General features: G+C 35.3%; 2 protein-coding genes across 2 annotated transcripts; both read right to left on the bottom strand.

Moving 5' to 3' along the window:
* Nucleotides 1-2,425: 2,425 nt before the first annotated feature.
* LOC117792839 (odorant receptor coreceptor) lies at nt 2,426-12,336 on the bottom strand. The gene is made up of 7 exons (XM_034633132.1): nt 12,264-12,336; nt 9,388-9,695; nt 8,804-9,318; nt 8,525-8,738; nt 3,103-3,307; nt 2,896-3,051; nt 2,426-2,831 (listed from the first exon to the last, which is right to left on the bottom strand). Exons 2-7 carry the CDS (start codon nt 9,693-9,695, stop codon nt 2,781-2,783), a joined length of 1,449 nt encoding a protein of 482 aa, XP_034489023.1. The 5' UTR covers nt 12,264-12,336; the 3' UTR covers nt 2,426-2,780.
* On the bottom strand, nt 4,041-6,452 carry LOC117792838 (membrane metallo-endopeptidase-like 1). Its single transcript, XM_034633130.1, has 2 exons — nt 5,239-6,452; nt 4,041-5,180 (listed from the first exon to the last, which is right to left on the bottom strand). Exons 1-2 carry the CDS (start codon nt 6,376-6,378, stop codon nt 4,179-4,181), a joined length of 2,142 nt encoding a protein of 713 aa, XP_034489021.1. The 5' UTR covers nt 6,379-6,452; the 3' UTR covers nt 4,041-4,178.
* Nucleotides 12,337-21,587: the final 9,251 nt, after the last annotated feature.

The raw sequence follows: 21,587 nt of genomic DNA, 5'->3' as shown, positions 1-21,587 counted from the left end.
ATACAGAAATTAACAGCAACTACTCGCATAGGCAAAAGAAGCGAAGAAAGATGACGACGAGGAAGTAAAGAGAGAGAGATAGAGAGAGAGTGAGTAACGTGTTGTTGCTAACACAAGAATATCTACATATTTCGTATTTCCTGGCGCACAGTTTTAGTGTCAGGCATATGAAAGCTAGAAAAAGATATAAAATTCCAGCCCCAACCCCATATACATACATGTTCTTATAACACAGATACAGATACACATATACAGTTGTACAAGCGTGTCCGCATTTAAGCAAAGTTCGAGTTTCTTTTGAGTTCAACTCGGTTTAGTTCAGTTGCAGTTGGATTCGGACTTGAAGTTGGAGCTGAAGTTGGGCAATTCAAGAAACCATAAAGCGCGCTTTCAAAATTTATCACAGTGTGTATTATATATATGTTTGAGTGTGTGTGTGTGTGTATATATGATTTTTAAATTACATTTTTGCCACATTTCGCTTAAAACACTCAACACACTTTAATTGCTTACTTCAATTGTTGTTGCCGTAACTGACTTGGCTAACAGTTGCCTTTTGTTAGCTTTTTAATGTGACTGCCAAAAATTTCAAAAAATAAACACACACAAAAAAAGAAACAGAAATATAGCAATAAAGTGGTAGACTAGAAATCGGCATTAATAATTTATATTCAATTAAGAGAGCTATGCGCATCTGCCCGGCAAAAAAAAATATAAAAATATTTGGAATGCAACGAGCCGTGCACTGCCCAAGAGTTAAATATTTGCACGTGTGGACGATTGACGATGATAATGGGCGGTAGGATTAGTTTTCTGCAACTGGTGTCTATTTCGTGATGGTCATGAACAGTTAGCGGAAAAAAAAGCATTTTAATATCTCCCAGATAAATATTTTATCCCAGATATTTATCCATATTTTTTTTTCCAAAGTTCCAACCTCTATAAGATCTGTGTTCAACTTTGAGCTTGATTGGATTATAAGTTTCCAAGTAACTGTCACTTAAAAAAAGTTCCTTTTTGAAATTTTCAAGCAATGAAAAAATCTGAATTTTCTTGCATTGAAAACAAATTTTTTTATAGAAAAAGTACTTTTGAACGCAAAAATTTCTTGATAAATGTTATTCAGAGTCTTCTCTGTTAACAACAACGGGTTGTGGTGGAATTATTAAGTTAAACGTGGTCGTACAAACAGAAATGATGAAGAACTTTCTAATCGTCCAAGTTCGGCAGTTGTTCCGGAAAATATAAAAAAATCTATATAATATTTAAAGGAATTAAAGGTTTCAGATAATAGAATTTTTAAAATCTAGCATAAACATTTGCCTATAAGAAAGCTGTTCTCAAAATGGGTGCAGCATTTGCCTAAAATGTGTATGGCCAAAATGGCATTGCATTGATAGAGAAGCGAGGGAATCAGGGTATAATCTTAGAAAAATCTAAAATTTAATTTTGAATAAAAGTTGCTGTTTTATTAGATAGGCCCTGTACTTATTGAATGATGTGTTACATTACATTACATTAGGGTGCATTGTTTTTTTTTTCACAAGAAATTGTAACCCAAATTTGTAATCTACGGTCAATTCTAAGATGTCTTCACCAAAAAACCATACTTTTAAAATCGAAAGTTCCCGCTTTTAGAGTTGAAAAACTTTGTGTTTTTAGTCCTTGCATGGACGATACTTACGTTTTAAGGACAATTGATTCTTAGATTGTATGAAAATTTGAAGTCCAAGTCTTAACAACAGTTTTAAAACTAATCTTGTCAGGATCGGACTAAAAACGCTAAAGATTCGCCAATAACATGCTAAAAGGTTAAAAAGAAGTATATTCTTAAACCCAAAAAGCGGAGAACAGAAATTTATTGATAGAATTGACCATAGATTTAGAATTTGGGTTAACATTTTTAAACTTATTTGGGCCTATACAAATCGATCCACCCTTACATACATGCACGACTATAATGTTAATCAATTCTGATAAGATTCATTATAGTATCTATTTCATAGACAGATAGTCACAAACATATTTTGGAATACAACCGTAAGTAATATTCGCACCCTTCGTGATGCTTTCTGAAAAATGTATAAATTATATTAATAAAAACAGTCTAAACTTTTTTAGAATTAATGTTTGCAAATGTAACTATTTATTTATATTTTCAAATAATAATAATAATAATTTAATAGAGCCAATTTGTCTCTCTGTAACTAATCTATCCATTATTAGAACTGGTTTTGGATACTTGTTGCTCCTTTCAAAGCTTCTCTATTGTCTTCTACTTACCGTTAGAGAATATATATTTATTTTCCTATTTATTTGACGAATTTAAAATTAGAAAATCCACCTAAAGATAATCAATTTTGCATCGTTTGCCTTGGAGAACAACCTAGATTCGTTCAATATATGTGTCATAAGCTGCTTCGGCTTAAAGTTGTACTACACATTTATTTATTTGTTTAGCGTCTTGAGTTTATAATCAAAGCTATAAGTTTGGAGTGAACAAATCAATTAAGATATGTGCAAAATGAATAATTAATAGCTTATCAGTTGCTGTTTAATACAATAATATGTCAATAATACTATTTAAGCCGGTCTGGTTAATAATGTGGGCTATAATGGGATTAACAAGATTAAGTGTTCTTATTGTTGTTGTGAGACTAACATAATGCATAAACTTTAACTCACAAATTGTTGTGTGTGAAAAACGCAATACAATTTATAAAATTTAATATTATTGCAGTTGTTTTTGCTTTTATTTTTATTGATGTTGTTGTTGGCCTTCACTTGAGCTGCACCAGCACCATGAAGTATGTGACAACAGCTCCAAGCACCTTAAAAAGTACAAAATTTGTAGATTGTTTTAGGCAAAGACTTCAATGGGAAAGAGAAACTCACCGAGGCAAATAAATCAAGCGAGACAGTAAAGAATTTAGCACCCGATATACTCATGGCCTTTTGGCACTGCTGACAAACGATCTGAACAAAAGTTTTGGCTTCCTCGGAGCCATCGTACCAATGGCAGGAGTAGGCAGCCTCCATAACAGATGAGCTCTGTGAGCGACGGAAAGTCAAGTTAGTTGCACTTAAACAATTTGCACTTACCTCTTCAATCAGACGATTCCCGAAAATGCAAAAGTGAAACACCTGAGCCAGTGCATAGCCAAGATATCCAATCACCGTAAAGGCATACACATTAACTCCATTGATTTTGGTTGCCTGATAGGCCAGAAGGGTCAGCATAATGGTCGAGATAAGCATGTGCAATAGCAGAGCTGCTCCATAGGTATCCCCAATGGCGGCCACCAATCTGTGTATACACATATATTTATATATTAGAGTTCAGTTGTAGGTCAACAAGTGCTTTGTGTCTTCTTGAAAATGTAAAGGTTCATCAATAATAAATCAAAACAAATAACTATACAAATTGCCGGCCAAGTTCAATTCCGACTTCAGGCACAAGGGAGAAACTAATGAAATCTTCCATGCAGCAAACACAACGACAGGTGAACAAGACAATTGGATAAGTAAATAATCGAGTAGCTAAAAATCTTTGATGCTTTATCAAATTTTAAAATCTGTTTGTAACCGGTATAAAATATATTTTAATAATAAAATTTTTAGTAAATTATATTGGATTTCGGCTTTTTTCACTTTTCCAAGTACTGACTAATATTTTGCTTAAGTTTGAGAAATAGTTTTATGAATGCTGTTTATTGCCTCGCTATTTTACTCTTAACAAAACAGCAAATTGCTCGTGAGAGATTTCAGCAAAAGTAATAAATTAAATTTTGCGATACAAAATACTTTGTGATTGGGCAGTGTACCTAAAGATGCGGTGGGTTGCTGCAGGTCAAAAACAAATATATTTGGAAGACTTTTTGCTGTTGGAATATGCGGCTTTAGCCAGTCGTTTCCCTTTATTCCGAATACCGTCTGCCGCGAAACGTGATAAGGTTCTCGACGAAAGTAATCGTTGCTCATTGAAACCTAGAAATAAACTTGGCTGTTGACTAAATAAATAGATTCGGATGCAGATATGATTAAGCCGGCATTCTCTTATAAAAATATATTGTGCTCAGTTAATACACACATATTTATTTATGCGAGTTTACATGAATTACACTAGAATAATTATTTAATGAACCCGCTCATGCTTATTAACAGCGTTTTACGTTACACTACCAAATACGGCATTTGCTCGAGCTCGGATTCATTGGACTGCCAGACGGACAATTGTACGACTGCGCAAAATTCTCATCGTTGGTAATAGCGCCGAGGACTCGGTACTTGTCCATGGTATGATGATCAGTCCATTCGTCCCAATAGTGTTCCTCCTTGTAGTCGGCACAGAAGAGCTGTGCGAAGCCCACGTAGAACAACTGCTCAGGTGATAAATCCAGACCGGGCATCTGTTCGTTTTTCAGCTCATACGAGGAATTACTTTCGCGGATCAGTTGCTTCATGTGGCTTCGATATGCATTCATCGCCTCGCGTAATCCACCACTATCAGCAATATTCTCATTCTTGGTCTGACTTCCGTCAATCTTGCGATTGATTTCTGGTATTAGATAGTTATTGAAATGATTGACATAGCATTTAGCGCGGTTTTTAAACACATCGCCAGATTTTAGGGACCACCAATTGCGCATATCGCCGGTGCCGTCGAACATGGAACCAACACTATCAAATCCGTGTGTCAACTCATGACCCACGATAAAGCCGATGGTGCCGAACTTAAGCGAGTTGGGCCAGGCATCATGATAGATTGGAGGATGCAATATTCCCTCCATGACATTTATCGAGTTATCCAACACATAATAGAACGCGTTCACCTGTATTCCCAAGAGCAACCTAAGCGGGCTCGTTTCATTGGAAAGCTCCTTGTGATGAAATCCGTTGAAACGATACATATATGTACTGAATTTCCTTAAGTTGATGTTGTTTGTAGCGTAGCTGCCTGGGACGAGGGTAAGATTGTTCATCTCGCGTATTAGGATATCAGTGAAATTGTCATCTTTTAGTGCACCTATCCTGGGCTTGATCGAAGCTTCTTTGAGTAGCGCCTCCTTACGAGTGTCCTCGTCTAGCCAATTGTCATTTTCCAAGAGCAATACAAGACTCTTACGCAACTCCACGATAATATTCTCAATCTCCGTTTTGGTTTTATCCGCAAAGTGTTTCTAAAGTCAAAAAAATGTGCTTAAGTATGATCAGTAAATAAATATAATTAAAACCCACCAATACGTAAAGCTTGCTCAAGATATAAGGCATCGATTTGTGTATACTGAGCATACAAAAATCGCGCTGGAACTTGGTGGACTTCAGTTTGAAGTCCATGAGATAAATTAGCTTCATGGCCAAATAATTGGCTACTGCCGGCTTGTGTTTGCCACACACCTTATCCAGCTCATGGTAGTAAAAATCACAGAAGCGATATGATTGTTCTCCAAAATTGAGATCGCCCCACGCAATATCATAGTAGTTTTTCCATAGGGGGAAGGGCTCCAGCTTTTCCGAATGCGTCAATGCATCACATTTATCTGAATTCTCATCAAATCGATCACCGATCTGGAGGACTTCACGCCAGAAGGCAAATACTCCGGCAATCACATCAGCCACCTTTTCATCGGAGAGTCCATATGTCTTAAGATATTCTCGCATCCGCTTCTCGTTCATTTTGTATCCTTTGGTGTCGTCGGTTGCAATGTTGTCGCTATGGACAATATAATCAAAGCCGAGTTCTGGCAGCTTAAAGTATGGAAAAAATGGATACTGTTGCATAACATCTTCATTGATTAGTCCGTGTGCACCGTAGTTAGTCAAGTGGGAGCTCATGTTAAACCAACTGAAATTCGAAGCCTGCCAAGCATCGCCGTCCACAGCGGGAAATCCACCAATTGATCTGATGAGCGCGAGATAAGCGGGGTCAGCTGCTGGCATCGGGTAGAGATCAGCACTGAGGCATGCGTTGTAGAACTGTTGTGCAATTCTCAGCTCATTCGCGTAGCCCAAATCACTTGCCATGGTGGAATTGGACAAGAGCAGCTCCTCTGTTTTATCGATCAGCGTATATAATATATCATGGTGATTACTACGTTTATGTTTTGATTGCCTTTCGGGTTTAACCAGCTTCCAGTTGCCACATGCGTATTCATAGAAATCGTCGCATGGCGACACTGTGAGGTTCATATAGCTCGACATCTTTGCAGCATAGGATTTGAGGAATTCGGTATTGTCATCCGCTATAGTATTTTCACTTTGCCTTACTTCTGGCTCCATCGCTGGCTTGGCCTTACATATTGTCAATAAAGCACTGAACATTAAAGCTCCACATATTACGTTTAAGCTTCTCTTAATTGCAAACATTTTTCCTATCATTATTTATGTATTCATTGGTACATATAATTGATATGTGAAATGGTTTGGCCACATAAATTTATCACTCAACTAGCTTAGTGCATATAACAGTCATTATTAGTATTGAATTAATGCAAAATTCCACTACTGATTCATTCAGAATCTATAGAAAAACTGGCACGGCATGGCGAAAGCAAAAATTTATTAAGTATTAAGCGCTCAGGGCAGTCTCATTGCGATCCCGAAAATACTTAAGATGCTGATAACAGTTTTATTAAGCTGAATCTAATGATTTGTTTGTGGCATAACTGCCATAATGACCTGTAATAAGTACAATAGATAAGGATGAGTCTCTTCGCACTCTTTCATACATTCGGCTTGTCCGATAGAACTTTTTTACCCTATGCCGATTAAAATAAAGCATAATAGGAAATAATGAAATTGTTCAATGTATATAACAAGTTTAAGAATGCGAGGCAGACCGCATAAACTTTATATCTTATTGATCAGTATCAATAGCCGAGTGGATTTAGCTCTGTCTTTCAGGCTGTCCGTTCATTTGTATGATCGCGCCGATCTCAGGCACTATAAGAGCTATAGACTTAATATTTGGTATGTAGGCTCCTGACGGGACACCAGGTTTACTAATCGTTGCTCATTGAAACCTAGCAATGAAACCTAGACATGGCTGTTAAGTAAATAAATATAATCAGACTATTTCTTGATCATACAAATTTTCCGTAGTTTGTACACACATATAATTTTATTCGCAATTCCATGAATTGTTTACTGAATTATCAATTGCATTTTACGTAACACTACTAGATGCGACATTTGCTCGAACTCGCATTCATTGGACTGCCAGACGGACAACTGTACGACAGCGCAAAACTCTCATCTCAATTAGTGATAGCGCCAAGGACTCGGTACTTGTCCATGGTTCAATCACATCAGCCACCTTTTCATCGGAGAGTCCATATGTCTTAAGATATTCTCGCATTCGCTTCTCGTTCATTTTGTATCCTTTGGTATCGTCGGTTGCAATGTTGTCGCTTTGGACAATATAATCAAAGCCGAGTTCTGGCAGCTTAAAGTATCGAAAAAATTGATCTATTTAACGCGAGATAAGCGGGGTCAGCTGCTGGCATCGGGTAGAGATCAGCACTGAGGCATGCGTTGTAGAACTGTTGTGCAATTCTCAGTTCATTAGCGTAGCCTAAATCCCCTGCCATCGTGGAATTGGACAAGAGCAGCTCCTCTGTTTTATCGATCAGCGTATATAATATATCATGGTGATTACTACGTTAATGTTTCGATTGCCTTTCGGGTTTAACCAGCTTCCAGTTGCCACATGCGTATTCATAGAAATCGTCGCATGGCGACACTGTGAGTTTCATATAGCTCGACATCTTTGCAGCATAGGATTTGAGGAATTCGGTATTGTTATCCGCTATAGTATTTTCACTTTGCCTTAGATCTGACTCCATCGCTGGCTTGGCCTTACATATTGTCAATAAAGCACTGAACATTAAAACTCCACACATTACACTCAAGCTTCTCTTAATTGCGAACACTTTACCTTTTATCACTTGCGCCAAGATTTAAGTTCAATATTATATTTACATATAATGAATATATTTATATATCACTTAAATAATGTATAGTTGATAATTGTTTTTAATTAATGTCTTTTTGTATTAATGAAAAATCGAACGACTGATTTTTTCAGAGCCTAAATTAAAACTGAAAATGCATTCTGCACTCAGAGCCGATAACGAAATTTATACAATCTAACTAAATTAAATGTTCTCAATACTATAAATTTAATTTAACTGATTACCTGAATTAGGTAAGGTAAAGCTATATTCATGTCTTTATAAATGGCGCATCTGCCATCTGCTGCGCTGCAAGGGTTTACTGAATAACTTAAATGTAAGTCTAGCAAATTTGGCCGAGTATTTGAGATTTAAGGAGACAAATTAAAATAAATATTCTTATTGAAATTCACATTAATTCAATTAAGCTTGAAGATATTTTCTTGTTTTTCAAGTCAATATATTATGTCTTGTATTGGTTCGAAGCATGTTATGAATTCCAGAGCAAGCTTACCGATTGCTAGTTGCTAGTTGTAATTGTAGTTGGAATTATATAAGGACGACATACTAACCGAACGACGTGCTTGTGCCTTTCCACCCAATACTTGATGGCGCTGCGAACCATCATTTCCTGTTTTTTGGTGAGTCCATTGGGATTAGCGACGGGGCCGCCATTCGAGCCAGCGTTAAAGGACTGCAGCGTGGACGGCGCTCGAAATTGTGCGCCCCAATCGGCTTTGGTGCTGTATATACCTGTCATGTCCATGTCGGTGGTGGGATCCTTTTCTGCAATTAAATTTAAGCTGGACGTGCAATTAGTTGACTTACATCCAAGTGCGGCATATACGCACCCTCGTGGTGTATCAGCTCCGACTTGGAGTTGGCCGAAAGAGATCGGAAAAGTGCCGCTGAGTTGGGTCTGTAAGTGTCCAGTGATGCGGATAGTTCCATTAGCGGTTTCATGATACCCTTCAGATGTTGCAACTGTTCACAGGCGAATATCAACCAAGAGCAGAACATGACATCGCACAAATTGGAATGTACCATCGAGAAGAGCACATAGTAGACTTGGAGGGCAAAGCTGATCATATAGAACATGCCATGGCTGGCATCCCATGGATAAAAGGCTTTGATTGGCAGCCGTGGAATCTCAACAGTGATGGTTGCATTCGTTTCCTTATCGACGGCAAATTTTACACTCTCACCAAAGAACGTAATCGTTGTCCAGGCCGTCGCCGAGGCAAATGTCGTCAGCATGACCAGAAAGAAAAGTTTTCGCATCTTAGCCAGTGCTATCGAGTGATAACGTGCATCGGACTCGGCAAAAAGAGGATGTGAATTCGCCTGATTCCAGATATTTAAGGTTCTATACAATTCAAATTAAATTAACATAGCAACTGCAATCATTTCGTATTGTATATTAATATTCGCTCACCTGTAAAAGTTCTTTTGATTGATGGCCAGGTAAACGAACTTGACAATGCAGTGAGTAAAGAACAACGTAGTAATTGTATTTCCCGACAATTCATTGACCTCTTCCGCATTCAATGCCATGTTGACCAAAATCAAACCCATGTGTATAACAATCACCACCATATGCACCGACGAATAGACCCTCTTCATAAACAGACTCCCTCCAGTGAAGTTATGCATAAACAGTCCAGAGTACCTCATCGCCCGAATATTAGGCATCAGGTCGGCCACCAGACCCGTGTATTTACTCGGCTGCATTGACGATGTCATCTGTCCGCAAAGTCAAATCCGTAACAAAATTAATTGGATTTCTTACGCCTTACTTGCTTGCAATTAGCAACAATAATTGAAAGTGACTAAGATACTCTCTCAAATAGCGTTAGCAAATGCTTCTCGCAAACAAATAACAATAATCAACTTTTATTTATCAAATGGTGGTATTGAATAAGTTCAATTAAAATATGTTTAAGTTTTTGGTTGTTATTAAAACAAATTAATTAATGCTTTTTTTATTTATTTATAATATAACAAATTTTATGATGCGCGTATGAAAGCTTAGCATCCCTTCTCGATGTCATAGCAGTGATGCCAATTTGGCCTTTTTCGGATTGATTTGTTCTATTTTTAACTGCTTAGCCGGAAAAATCTCGAACATCCTCTATCCGAAAATCTGCATTTTTTTAGATCGTGTTCTGCGATGCAATTAAGATTCTATCACTAAACAAATAACCTATAGAGAAGTCATTTCATACAACGAAAATGAACCAAGACATTGCGTCCACCGGTGAAAATTTGTATGGACCTGAAAAAAATAACCGGTTCTTTTTTCAAGTTCCATAGAAAATTTCACTGGTGGACGCAATGTCTGAGGGCATTTTCGTTGTATGAAATGACTTCTCTATAGGTAATTTGCTTAGTGATTCTATTCTGCCAATTTTGGAAATTTTTCAGTTTTTAAACGACATTGAAACGAAAATAGTTTTTCAATTCGCAAATATTCACCAAATAAAATGGGAGAATGACAGAATGTTAAAAATACGCAAATGTTTTGGACCGAAGCAAAAAAATATCAAGTATATTTTATCTTCTGAAGATTCGGATTGCGTAAGCACAAGTCTTGTTGCCATCTTTATCAATTACCTGACAAATACCTTAAACAAATTGGAGCCATTGCGGCATATAATTGAAAAGAAAAGGCCGAGGCGAAAATTATTGAGAATGCCCCAAACTGATACATTAAATTTTAAAAAATGTTGTTCTATTCTTATTTTTGTAGCCTTTTTTCCCTATTTTCTTTAATCGTTTTGTCCTATTTTTCTGAAAAATAGTCGGCATCACTGTGTCGTAGTCGTAGTATTAGTGATTTCACTAAGTGAAACTTATCGATACATTTTTTAAAGAGATCGAAACTGTTAATTTTAATATTCTGTTAATATTATGTTAATGTAGTTACAATTGACCAAGTGGCAATTCGCCACAACTTATGTAAAAGTGAATGTAAAAAGATTATATTTTTGTCTGGCTATATCACTCACAGTTTCTAAGATATAACGATATTTTTAGTAATTACCGTTATCTATTTATTTTTTTTATATATTATCCTTCCTAAACTCAACAAAATCGGAAAAACCGAACCGCAGTTATTGCAGTTCGAAAATAGGCATTGCGCAAGAAAGCTATTTTTAGGTATTGCGAATGTCGACCTTTTTGTGCAATGTGACGAATGACGAAATATTTTTAAAAATTATTATTTCAACTATAATAATAATTATTGGCTGTTTTTGTTATTGTTATTGGTTGTTGCACCTCAAAAAAAGAAAAGTTTTTCGTCCTGAAACATGATTTTTGACCGATCTTTCAATGATTCAAACCAAATTTGGTAGGTATGTACTATGGTACTCACTGAAATGCATTTTAAGATTATTTGAGATATCTCAAAACACAAACAGTTTTTCGACCTATCGTTCCGATGGCGGCTTTATGATATAGTAAACCGATTTGAACCAAAATTGGTCAGGAAGAATAAGACTGGCTTAAATGCATTCTCGGTCAGATTGGTTGAGATATCTCTAATAACACAAACTTCTTTCATACTAAACGACTGGAAGCGAAACGACCGCGGTATGAAAGCTCCGTACAAAAATAACAGTAAAAAAATTGTTCGCGGTTTTTTTTTTTATATGGAACTTTTTATTCCGCAGTCGTTTCGCTTATAGTGTAACTTGGTCTTAAAGGTTGAAACCACTCCTCCTAGAAGTAATCCAAATTGATAAAAAACATTCCATGCTTTAGAATGTTGTTATAAAGCTATTCCTCCATCGATTTTTATAAATAATATCTTAAGCCTAACCTTAAACCGTCTAATTAAATCAGCAATATAAATAAAGGTTGACACCATATACATTTTTTTTTTTGAGTTTTCCAAGAATTTAAAAGTTAAAAAGCAAAACCCTTAATATAGAAAACTACTAAACATACTGTCTTAAATTTAATACTGTGTTGACAGTTTCTTGGCATTATCGATTAACGATAATTAAAAAGTTAAAAAAAAACAACGATAATTTAAACGAACTTTGTTTTATTATAACATTAAAAAATATTATTATATGCATTTTTTAAATTCACTTTTCACTTAGGCTGTTCTAATAACTTAGTACACTACACCAAAAATATATTTATTTAGATGTATACATTTTAAATTATTAGTTTAACTTCCGATTTATTATGTACTTTAAACATTGCTACAACATTTTTCTTAAATAATTTTAGGGGTTCGAGGTTTGTTGTTTTAATTTTTTATTTTTTTAAATTTAATCATTAAGTATCATTAGCTTTTACCTTGTCGATTATTCTTAAGCAAACTCAAATAAATTGATTTATTGAACAAGTTTTAGATTTTATTTTGAATTGGTTCGCAAATCACGCACAGTTCACTGCACTTTTAATATGAATTAACAATCATTTTTAGAAATTTTACAAGCTCCCGACTTATTAATTTTTGACTAATCACAACTTGCTCCTATTATTTGATTAAGTTAAACAATTTCAATGTTTTAATCGCTGCGAAGAAAAACTTTTTAACTTGTCGCTTTCGAGTCGTCAACGTTAATGAAAGTAGGAATCTCAAAACATTACCAGTTTCACTAAAAAGCCACTTATCGGCTGTACATATGTGAAAAACTGATACACTTTAAACCTAGACCTAGAGAGAGGTGGACTTTGAAGACAAAATTCTCACGCAACGCCCACAACGGTATTAAGGGCCAAGTACATAAAAAAAGGACACGTCTGGTCTTCGATGTGAACGAAATACGCATTCATTGGTTGTCTTTGGGAGGTCCTGAGACTTTGACCGTACGGCACGTGCACGTTAATGAAAATCGTAGAGGCCCTACACTATATACTTAAGACCTTGCTTTCAAATTCAAATTCTCATTCATAGAATTTTAATTCGTCCGGCTGCTGAATTCCCACAGTTAAATTGAACACCACAAACTTAATGTGTCCTAGCCCATCTCCTTCAATTACCTTTACGTGCATGGATGTAGGTGGCAATTTAAAAGTATACCAATTCAATTGTTCGTCTACGTTTTTGTAGCATCTGTGCTATCTGTGGATACGCAACTTTAAAATGCATCATTATAATTGTTTATTTCATGTGAGCATCTGTAGTAGAACACAACTTAGCTCCAAACGGATTTTATTTAAAAAGCTTTACAAATGGATATATTGTATTTGATATAGCCTCCAATCCAAATTATACAATTTTCAATACTCACTTATTAGGCACAATTAAGAGCAGTCAATTTGAACAGACAGCCGCCTCTTATTTATTAATTTTATATATGTAAGCCAATGTAGACAAAATTTATCAGCTTAAGTGGAAAGTACTCGACAGGTTAATGTATCGTTATGGGGCAAGTACAGTGTACATTGTATACTGAGTCATATAGCATGTTATAAAGGCCCATCACTTTATATTTTTTGCTTATTAGTTTCTTGGAAAATATATATTGGGAAAGTCTACCAATTTCATGTGACCATTTTGTCCTTGCTCCCATTTACATACTTTAATAAGTTTTATCAGCTGCTCAATTCGCAGCTATATATATTCGAATTTTCTAGTAAATATAATTTTTTCAAGAATGACAAATGCATATTCTCACAAATTAAATTTATCATTGTTAAGTAGTTTTCTAATAAAATAAGTTATATTTTAAAGGATATTATTATGCAATTTACCTAGCTTATATATTCCTGTATTACGTAGCAGAAGTTGTCACGTTAAAATTGCATAGATTTACATTTACTCTACTCTTTAAATAATATTTACACTCTCATTAATATTCACAGGGACTAAACTATTACAATTAAAAGTTTCATTACTGTTTTTATACATAAATGTATGTACTTTTGTCACCTGCGAATTGTTTACGAAACTCAGGTAAATTCGAAATTTCATATTTTATTCACAGACATATCAATATGAATCTGTGTCTGTGTGCGTATGTCAATGGCTGAAGTTTAATTTAATTTTAAATTGGTTTGACAAGTGTATTTGGCATTAAACTCAATATGTTGGTAAGTTTTTTTTCAATTGGCAAATATTGTTTGCAGATGAAAATAAATTTAAAATAAATTTCGGCCATGTTATAGCAATTATTTTAATTGCCATTTCCATTAAACTGTTGACTCGCACATTTTCTAAATATATAAAAAAACTCTTTACCCGATAGAAGTGACGAACATTTAGGATATTTAATTATGTGACAAACAATATTAAATTTAAATGCGACCTCTTCTTTCAGTTTATTTATGGTAACTATCGTTATCTATTATTATTATCTATTATCCCATTTAATGGCAGTATGATCGGACAATAAGAACGGCAGTAATGGCCAATAAAAGTTATTAATAGTAAAAGCAGTACAAGCTCCTGAAATACTTTCCGACTAGTTTTTATTCGTTTTATTAATTTACTTTTATATTCATGTATCTCGTGTTTACTTTTTGACGACCCTGTTGACCCCATTTCTAAATCTGAAAGTCACCCTTCGGTCCATATAGTAGTTTGGCAAGTTTCTTGTAGGCTCTAAATTTAATCGCCTTGCCAAAATGTTCTTAGAAAACTCTTGAATACATGTGTATGATGTACATATATACATTTTCGCAGCGATGTAGGCAATACATTTTTGTTTAGTCATATTAAACTTAATAAGATTAAATGAAAGCAAAGTTTTTTAATGCGAACAGACAACAAAAGCCGCAACCACAACAAAATTCATAAACACACGACATGCTGCAGACACACACACACACATAAACACATATATATCAGAACAACAACAATAAACAACCACAGAATCAACCACAAGGGCACCGCAAAAAACACCAAACACCAAAAATGATTTGCGTAATTCATCAAATCGCTCATAAATTGCAAAATCAATGCAACACAAATACACATATACATACGTGTGTGAGTGGCTTATGTGGCAAATTTTATTAAGGTCCCCACGAAAAATTAGAAATCAATAACAAAAATCTATTAAATAACAAACAAAAACAGAACAGCTCAGGCCATTTTATGGCGCCACATGTGTACAATCGTCTGCAGATTTGTGTATGTGAGAGTGTGTGTGTGTGTGTGTGTCCAAAAAAAATCAGAAATTATTCGCATAATACTCCTATGCTACGTGGCCTTCGGAATACAAGGCTCAAACAAATTATAACCCGAGCCAAGCAACAATAACAAACTGATTGAAAATACATGTAAGAATTTACTATATCTGTCTGAATAGGTGTGTGGGCGTGTGTGTGTATGTCAGTTTGTCTGTGATTCCATTAGAGCAGCGAAAGAAATGTTGACACTGTCAAAAGAAATGTGAGAAACAGATGAGAAATAAACCAAACAACACAAATGGCATAAAAAGCGCAAAAATGTTTTATTATTTATTTCGTAGCGTTGCGAAAGATTCCTAAAAATACAACACCAATATAATGGGAGATCATAAATTCTAGCTGTGTTATAGAATACGTATACCGTAAAAGCATGTGTGTGAGTGTGAGTGTGTGTGTCATTCCTTTTGTTGTCGCTGACAGTCAGACCGGAAGTGAAGGGAAGTGCCTTCATGGCTCCATGCCGAGACAGTGTCAAAAGTTTAGCATTAGATTTATATGCCATTCATTGTTGCTGTTGTTGTTGTTGATATTGCTGTTGGTGCGTCAAGGCATTCACTGCCCAGCATAAATCTTTACCGTGTCTTTGTGTGTGTGTGTATGTGTGTGTGTGATTGTGTGGGTGTGTGAGATTTCTTGGGTGTATAACCAGGTCAATGCTTTTGCCAAATGCCTGGTCCAACTTCTTAACAACGAAGTGTCGTTGCTTTGCCAACCGCCGTTACCCATACGCCCCGTGCTTCACAACATATGTATTGCATTTGTGTGCCGTATATGTGTATATGTGTGTCTGACTGCTGTGTATGTGTGTTTTGTTGTTTGCCACAAAGTTGTCAACGCGGCAACTAAACGCGTTTTGGTCCTGCGGTTACCTATATAAGTAGATTATGGGCACTGTAGACGATAGAGGTGTTGTTGTTGTTGTTCCTAGTTCTAGTTTCGAAGTTGTTCAGCTGTTAAGTGCGCATGTCCTCTTTGGGAGTGAATGAGAGCATTTTATATAAGAGTAACAACAATTTTACATATAAGAGAGAATAAACAGATGCTAAAGATGCCAGATGATACGAACTTACATAAGTCAAGCGCTAACACAACATATAAATCATGAACATTTAGGAAAGAGAAATGTTAATGAATATGAATGCATAGAAAAAGAATACAAATATTATTAATAATTGCTAATAATAAATGTAAAAAAATTGATTGAGTTTAAGCGGAGAAGTTAGATTTTAATATATTTCTAGAATATTTCTTTCTTATTTGAAAGACGAAAGTGTTCTCCAATATTATAACGAAATTGTTTATAAACTAAATCTTAAATATGGTTAAGTTCCAAAGCAATTAATATACTGTTTATGTTATGATTAATGTGTATTATTTAATATGTACTTATTATATTTCTTAGATAATTATTTTTTCTACGTAGTGCATTAAGTCATATCAACGCTCTGGCAACTCTGGCAGCCACTGAAATTCCTCACGTGCGAATTGACATGATGAGAAAAAAAAGAAAGGCATATGCAACAAGGGTCACGCTCTCACGTTCGAAACTCTTTCTCTGTCAGGCTCTCTCTCACGCGTTCTCTCTTGTTTTGCACAGCTGCCAAATAAGAACAGCAGCAGCAAGAACAACAGCAACAACAACAATAACAGTGGTGAGCAGCAGCAGAAGCAGCAGCCGCAACTGTTATAAGATCTCTGCGCTGCTTTCAAATGGCTTCGATTTGAAGCCAGTCAAAAATGGTCCATCGACGTGACATGAACATCGAGCAGCATTCGCATCCGCATCCGCAGCCGCAGCCCTGTTGGTCCCGTTGAACTCAACTCGCAAAACGTGCGCGCGTGTGTGTGTCTGTGCGTGAATGTGTGTTTTGGTATTGGTATTGGTATTGGTATCGGTATCGGTATCGGTATTAGTTTTGGTGTCTGCGTCAATGTGTGCGATGCCAACAAAATCAGACCAAATGTGAAGTGTACAGCGTGTCCTATAGTAAAGTGAGTAGTGAGTGCCCGGTGCCGCCCCAGACCCCGTGTGTTCTTGTTGTTGTTGCTGCTGTCCTGCCGCTAGTTAGTGGTAAAAGCAAGCAGCAAAAGGATGTAAAAGAAATCTAGCAAAAATACCAATGAGAAATTGTGCCAAATCTCAACACACACACACAAACACATAAACACACACACACACTGGCACACAACGAGCCAAAAAATAGCAGCTTAGTCAAAAGAAATGGAATTTAAAAAAGTTAAGCAAAAAGAAAAACTTGCTACGGCTCTGTTTATGTGTGTGAGCTTGTATGCGTGCGGGAGTGTTTGTATGTATGTGTGAGTGTGTGTTGGTATGTGCACGGATTTATGCAGCGTTAGTTACATAAGTTATCATCATCATCAGCAGCAATGCAGACAGACCAACAGTGGGACAGTCCGACAGACGGACAGACAAACCGACAGACAGACAGACTGACAGCATCGTTAGCATCAACGCCGCCTGTTGGCGCGCATAAGTTGCCAGTTGATGTTGCCTTTAGCTGTGCATGTTGCTGCCGTCGCGACGCCTCGGGATGCCACCAATAAGCAACAAGAACAGCTATGAAAATCGCATTAGTATCATCACTTCACGACAACAATAACAACAAAAACAGCAATAATAATAATAACGACAAGAGCAGCAGCAAATGTTTCTCTCATTCCAATTACCAAGGCAACAATCGTTTCAGTTACATTTTAATAACACAAATACGCACTGTTGCACGTCTGATGATAGCCTGAAATGCAGAAGTTTGCGTGTAGTGTCTGCCATTTTCGTGTCATAATGCACAGTTTATTATTATGATCTGAGCACCGTCTGTCTGTGTGTAAATTCCATTTATGGAATAATTTAAGATAATATTAACGGTATATTTACTAAATGTAGCTTATAGTTTTGTTAAAACACTATATTTATAATTTCATATTCATATAAGAGATGACACCAGAAAGGATATTACTATAATAACAAGATTTCATTGTGAATACGGGAAGCCTTATCATCTTATTTGTGGTCATGTTATATATTAACTTATGTGAGAGGATATTTAAGCTTTTATATTTTTCCTGATAAAAAACGAGTATTTTATGTTGAATCACGCCAAAAATATCTGCAGCCAACAGACTGTTTGTACTCTTAGTTAAAACAAATACTAAGACTTTTTTTTATCGAAAAAAACAGTTTTTTTTATAGATATTATATAAATGTTCAAATTAGGTGTCAGAAAACATTAAAATATTAATACATATCTAATAAATCAATCACTGTGGTCGACAGTCCGCGCTAGTGACGAAAGCAGAAAGCGAAAAGCAACATAAAAGTAGTTTTTCATCATTTCAACATTTTTTGAGTTATGTCTTAACATAACATGTCATTGTAGAAATTCAAAAAAAATGTTTCCTAACTGTGTCACTTAAGTCAAGGTATTCAACTGCACTTTAACATGATTTTCGGAACATTAATGTAGTGCAAAAAAAATTTATTCATTTTAGGAATCACAAGCTGTGAAACCTGCCGGTTTTGCAACAGTGCAGTTTTCTACCGACCCGGCTAGAATCCTAGAGTTAATGGAGGATCCATAGATCCAGCAGGTCGCTGTGCCGATATTCTCCATTATAAAAATAATAATAGCTCATTTAAAAAGATTCTATTTACTCAACATTATTAAATTAGCTGACCGAAAACCAATAAGCTCCTAAATAACGCTGACGTTGATGCTAATGTTGAAGGTGACGGTAGCTTTGGCCCCGACATTTTCAGTGGCTGCTGGATTTTCACAATTTTCCATGGCAAAGCTCATTAACAGCAACAACCGACAACAAACACCAGCTGTGCCAAAGAAGTTTGGTATGGGATCTTTGTGGGCGTGTGAGAGTTTGGGCATATGGGCGTAAGGGCGGGCCTTAGTGTGTGGGCGTGACGATGCGCAAATAACGTTAAGTTAAAGTTAATTTATAGCACAAAACATGAAGTGGAAATTAAACATGGTCCACTGCAAATGTGGCTGAAAAGTAGGCCAGGAAAATGTTGATGGAAAGGTCGTTGAAGTGTGATACGTGTGAATAAACGAAAATCGAAACTGAAGATAAATATAAACAAACTGCAATTAAAATTTAATTAAATTTGCATTAAGTTAAATGATAATATTTTAAAAAACAACACAACACAGACAATTTGCTATTGTATTTAGTTGTTTGTATTTTTGAATGTTGGCTAATTTTATAATTCTATAGACGGACGCGTTTAAGTGTGAGAAGAACACATGTAACAACAGCAATAAACCGACGTGCAACCTTTGATCCCACAAACATCCGCCAAACTCGGCAGCCAAGTGGCAGCAGCTGCGTTGTCACGTTTTGTTTTGTTATTTAACCGTTAAAAAAGGATATTATGTTGTTGCCAACATGAGCAGCAGCAACAACAACAACAACAACAATAAACAGCACAAAGCAACAAACTTAAACAAAGAGAGCAACAACAAAGGCAAACGCGCAGCATAAAAACATAATCGTAAAAAAAAGGGAGGGAAAAGAAAAACAACAGCCAAATTCATAATGATGATGGATTAACTGTTTTGTTGCAAACTGTGGCAAGTGTGGACTGAAAGGCGAACGACAGCGGAAACTAAAGTCACAACAGCAACAGCAACATTTACAACAACAGCAGCAGTTGCGGTACAAGTGGCAAGTGGCAAGAAGCAAATGGCAACAACACTAACAGCAAAAGGTTGGTTCCTGTTCTTCATGGACTTTTTTTCCTTTTTTCTTATCCTCGCTGTCAGTTATTATGTACATTATTTCTTGGTTTCGACTTGGTCAGCAGCCTGACCGCAGCTACAGACACAAAAGCCATAGCCCGACTTTGCATAAATCATTATTTATGCATTAATTATTAAAATGTATGCACCAACACAAGCAGGTGCATTGAAGAGAAAGCGACAATGGCAATCATTAATCTTAGGCAACCTACGTGCTGTGCAGTATATCCTATACACAAAGCACATAAGACACTAAGATTATGCTTGTAATGCGGAAATGAGGCAGTTGGCGAAGACACTGCTCTATGAAAAACTGTGCGACTAAGCCTTGTGTGGCATGCCACAAGCTCACAATTGCTTCGCTTGCAACTTGATGTTTTATTTATTAAGCCATTAACAATTCATTATTTCTCTTAAGCAATAAATATGCAAATGTATGTAGTTGATAAATTGCCTGTAAGATTATACAAAATTTCTGATCATTATCAGAGCACTTTTCATATATCTAGTTTAATCACATTGTTTAGCAAGCTCGGGACTGTTGTCGATAGATCACAATATCACTAATCTCAACAATATACAAAACAAAGGGTATTTACCATTTAACTTGGGCACACAATAAAAGTGGATGCTCTGCCTATAAGCTTTTCCACATCCCCGTTACGAAATATTTGTATGCCAAAATATGACAAAAAAAAAATGAAAATCGTCAAATTTTTAAAAAATTGTTTAATCCTTTATATGGCCATTATGCATATCCGCAACAAACCGATTTAAATTATATTTCTCAGAACTTAGAATAAAGATGTGCAATGTTTTGATTTAATGTGTATCTAAAACATGCGTATTATTTAAAATAATATGTTTTTTACACTATATAATCACTTTTTCCATAAATTTTGTGGTTTTTTTTAAATTGAGTAGGCCTTAAATTTTAATGTTGCAAACTATATAATTAATTATTTTTTTTTAATTACTTCATTAATTAACTTTAAAGCTTTGTATTTTTAATTTTTAATATTTAGTCAATATAATACAAATTTTATAATATTAACACGAGAACTATATTGGATAAAAAATGCCAAGAAAGAAATTTGAAAAACTAAAAGAATTGTATTTTATAATTTAAGTTTTCAAATTAAAAAAAAAATAACCGTTTCAAAATCGGTTAGCATTTGAGTAGCAATTCAAAAAAATCAACTATTCCGGTTAAAAGGTAGAGGCAAAAATATGCGATGACGCTACGCTACAAAAATAGAAGTTGGTTTTGAGTTGGAATTGAAAAAAGCCAAACTCTCCGAAATGGGAGCGCCTTTTTGCATAAAACTTTTTTTAATATTATTTGAAATAATGTAAGTTAATTTTTCAGGTTTTTGAATTTAATAATTATTTTCATTTTATTTTAATTAGCATTAGTAAGGCATGACGTGACTATACATAAATAAATATATTATTAATTTTTTAGTAATTAACCAACTTTTATATCAGGATTGAAGGGATTTAAAGTATTTTCATTTTCGTAAATTTGTTGATGCTGGAAGAGAGATTTTGTAAGTCGGTCAAAAATACTAAATTTATTCAAATTTGCAGTCGGTATTTCTATTCTAGTGGGTTAGTTTATGTGTAAATTGTTTAAATAAGCAACTTATATTCGTATTCAAATTTTACAATGTGTGATTTTTTTTGTCAATTTAAAGATTTTAAT

This window comes from Drosophila innubila, assembly GCF_004354385.1.
Source record: "Drosophila innubila isolate TH190305 chromosome 3R unlocalized genomic scaffold, UK_Dinn_1.0 2_E_3R, whole genome shotgun sequence".
NCBI classification, from domain to species: domain Eukaryota; kingdom Metazoa; phylum Arthropoda; class Insecta; order Diptera; family Drosophilidae; genus Drosophila; species Drosophila innubila.
Note: the sequence above shows the minus strand (reverse complement) of the source record. Positions and strands in the feature narration are given on the sequence as shown.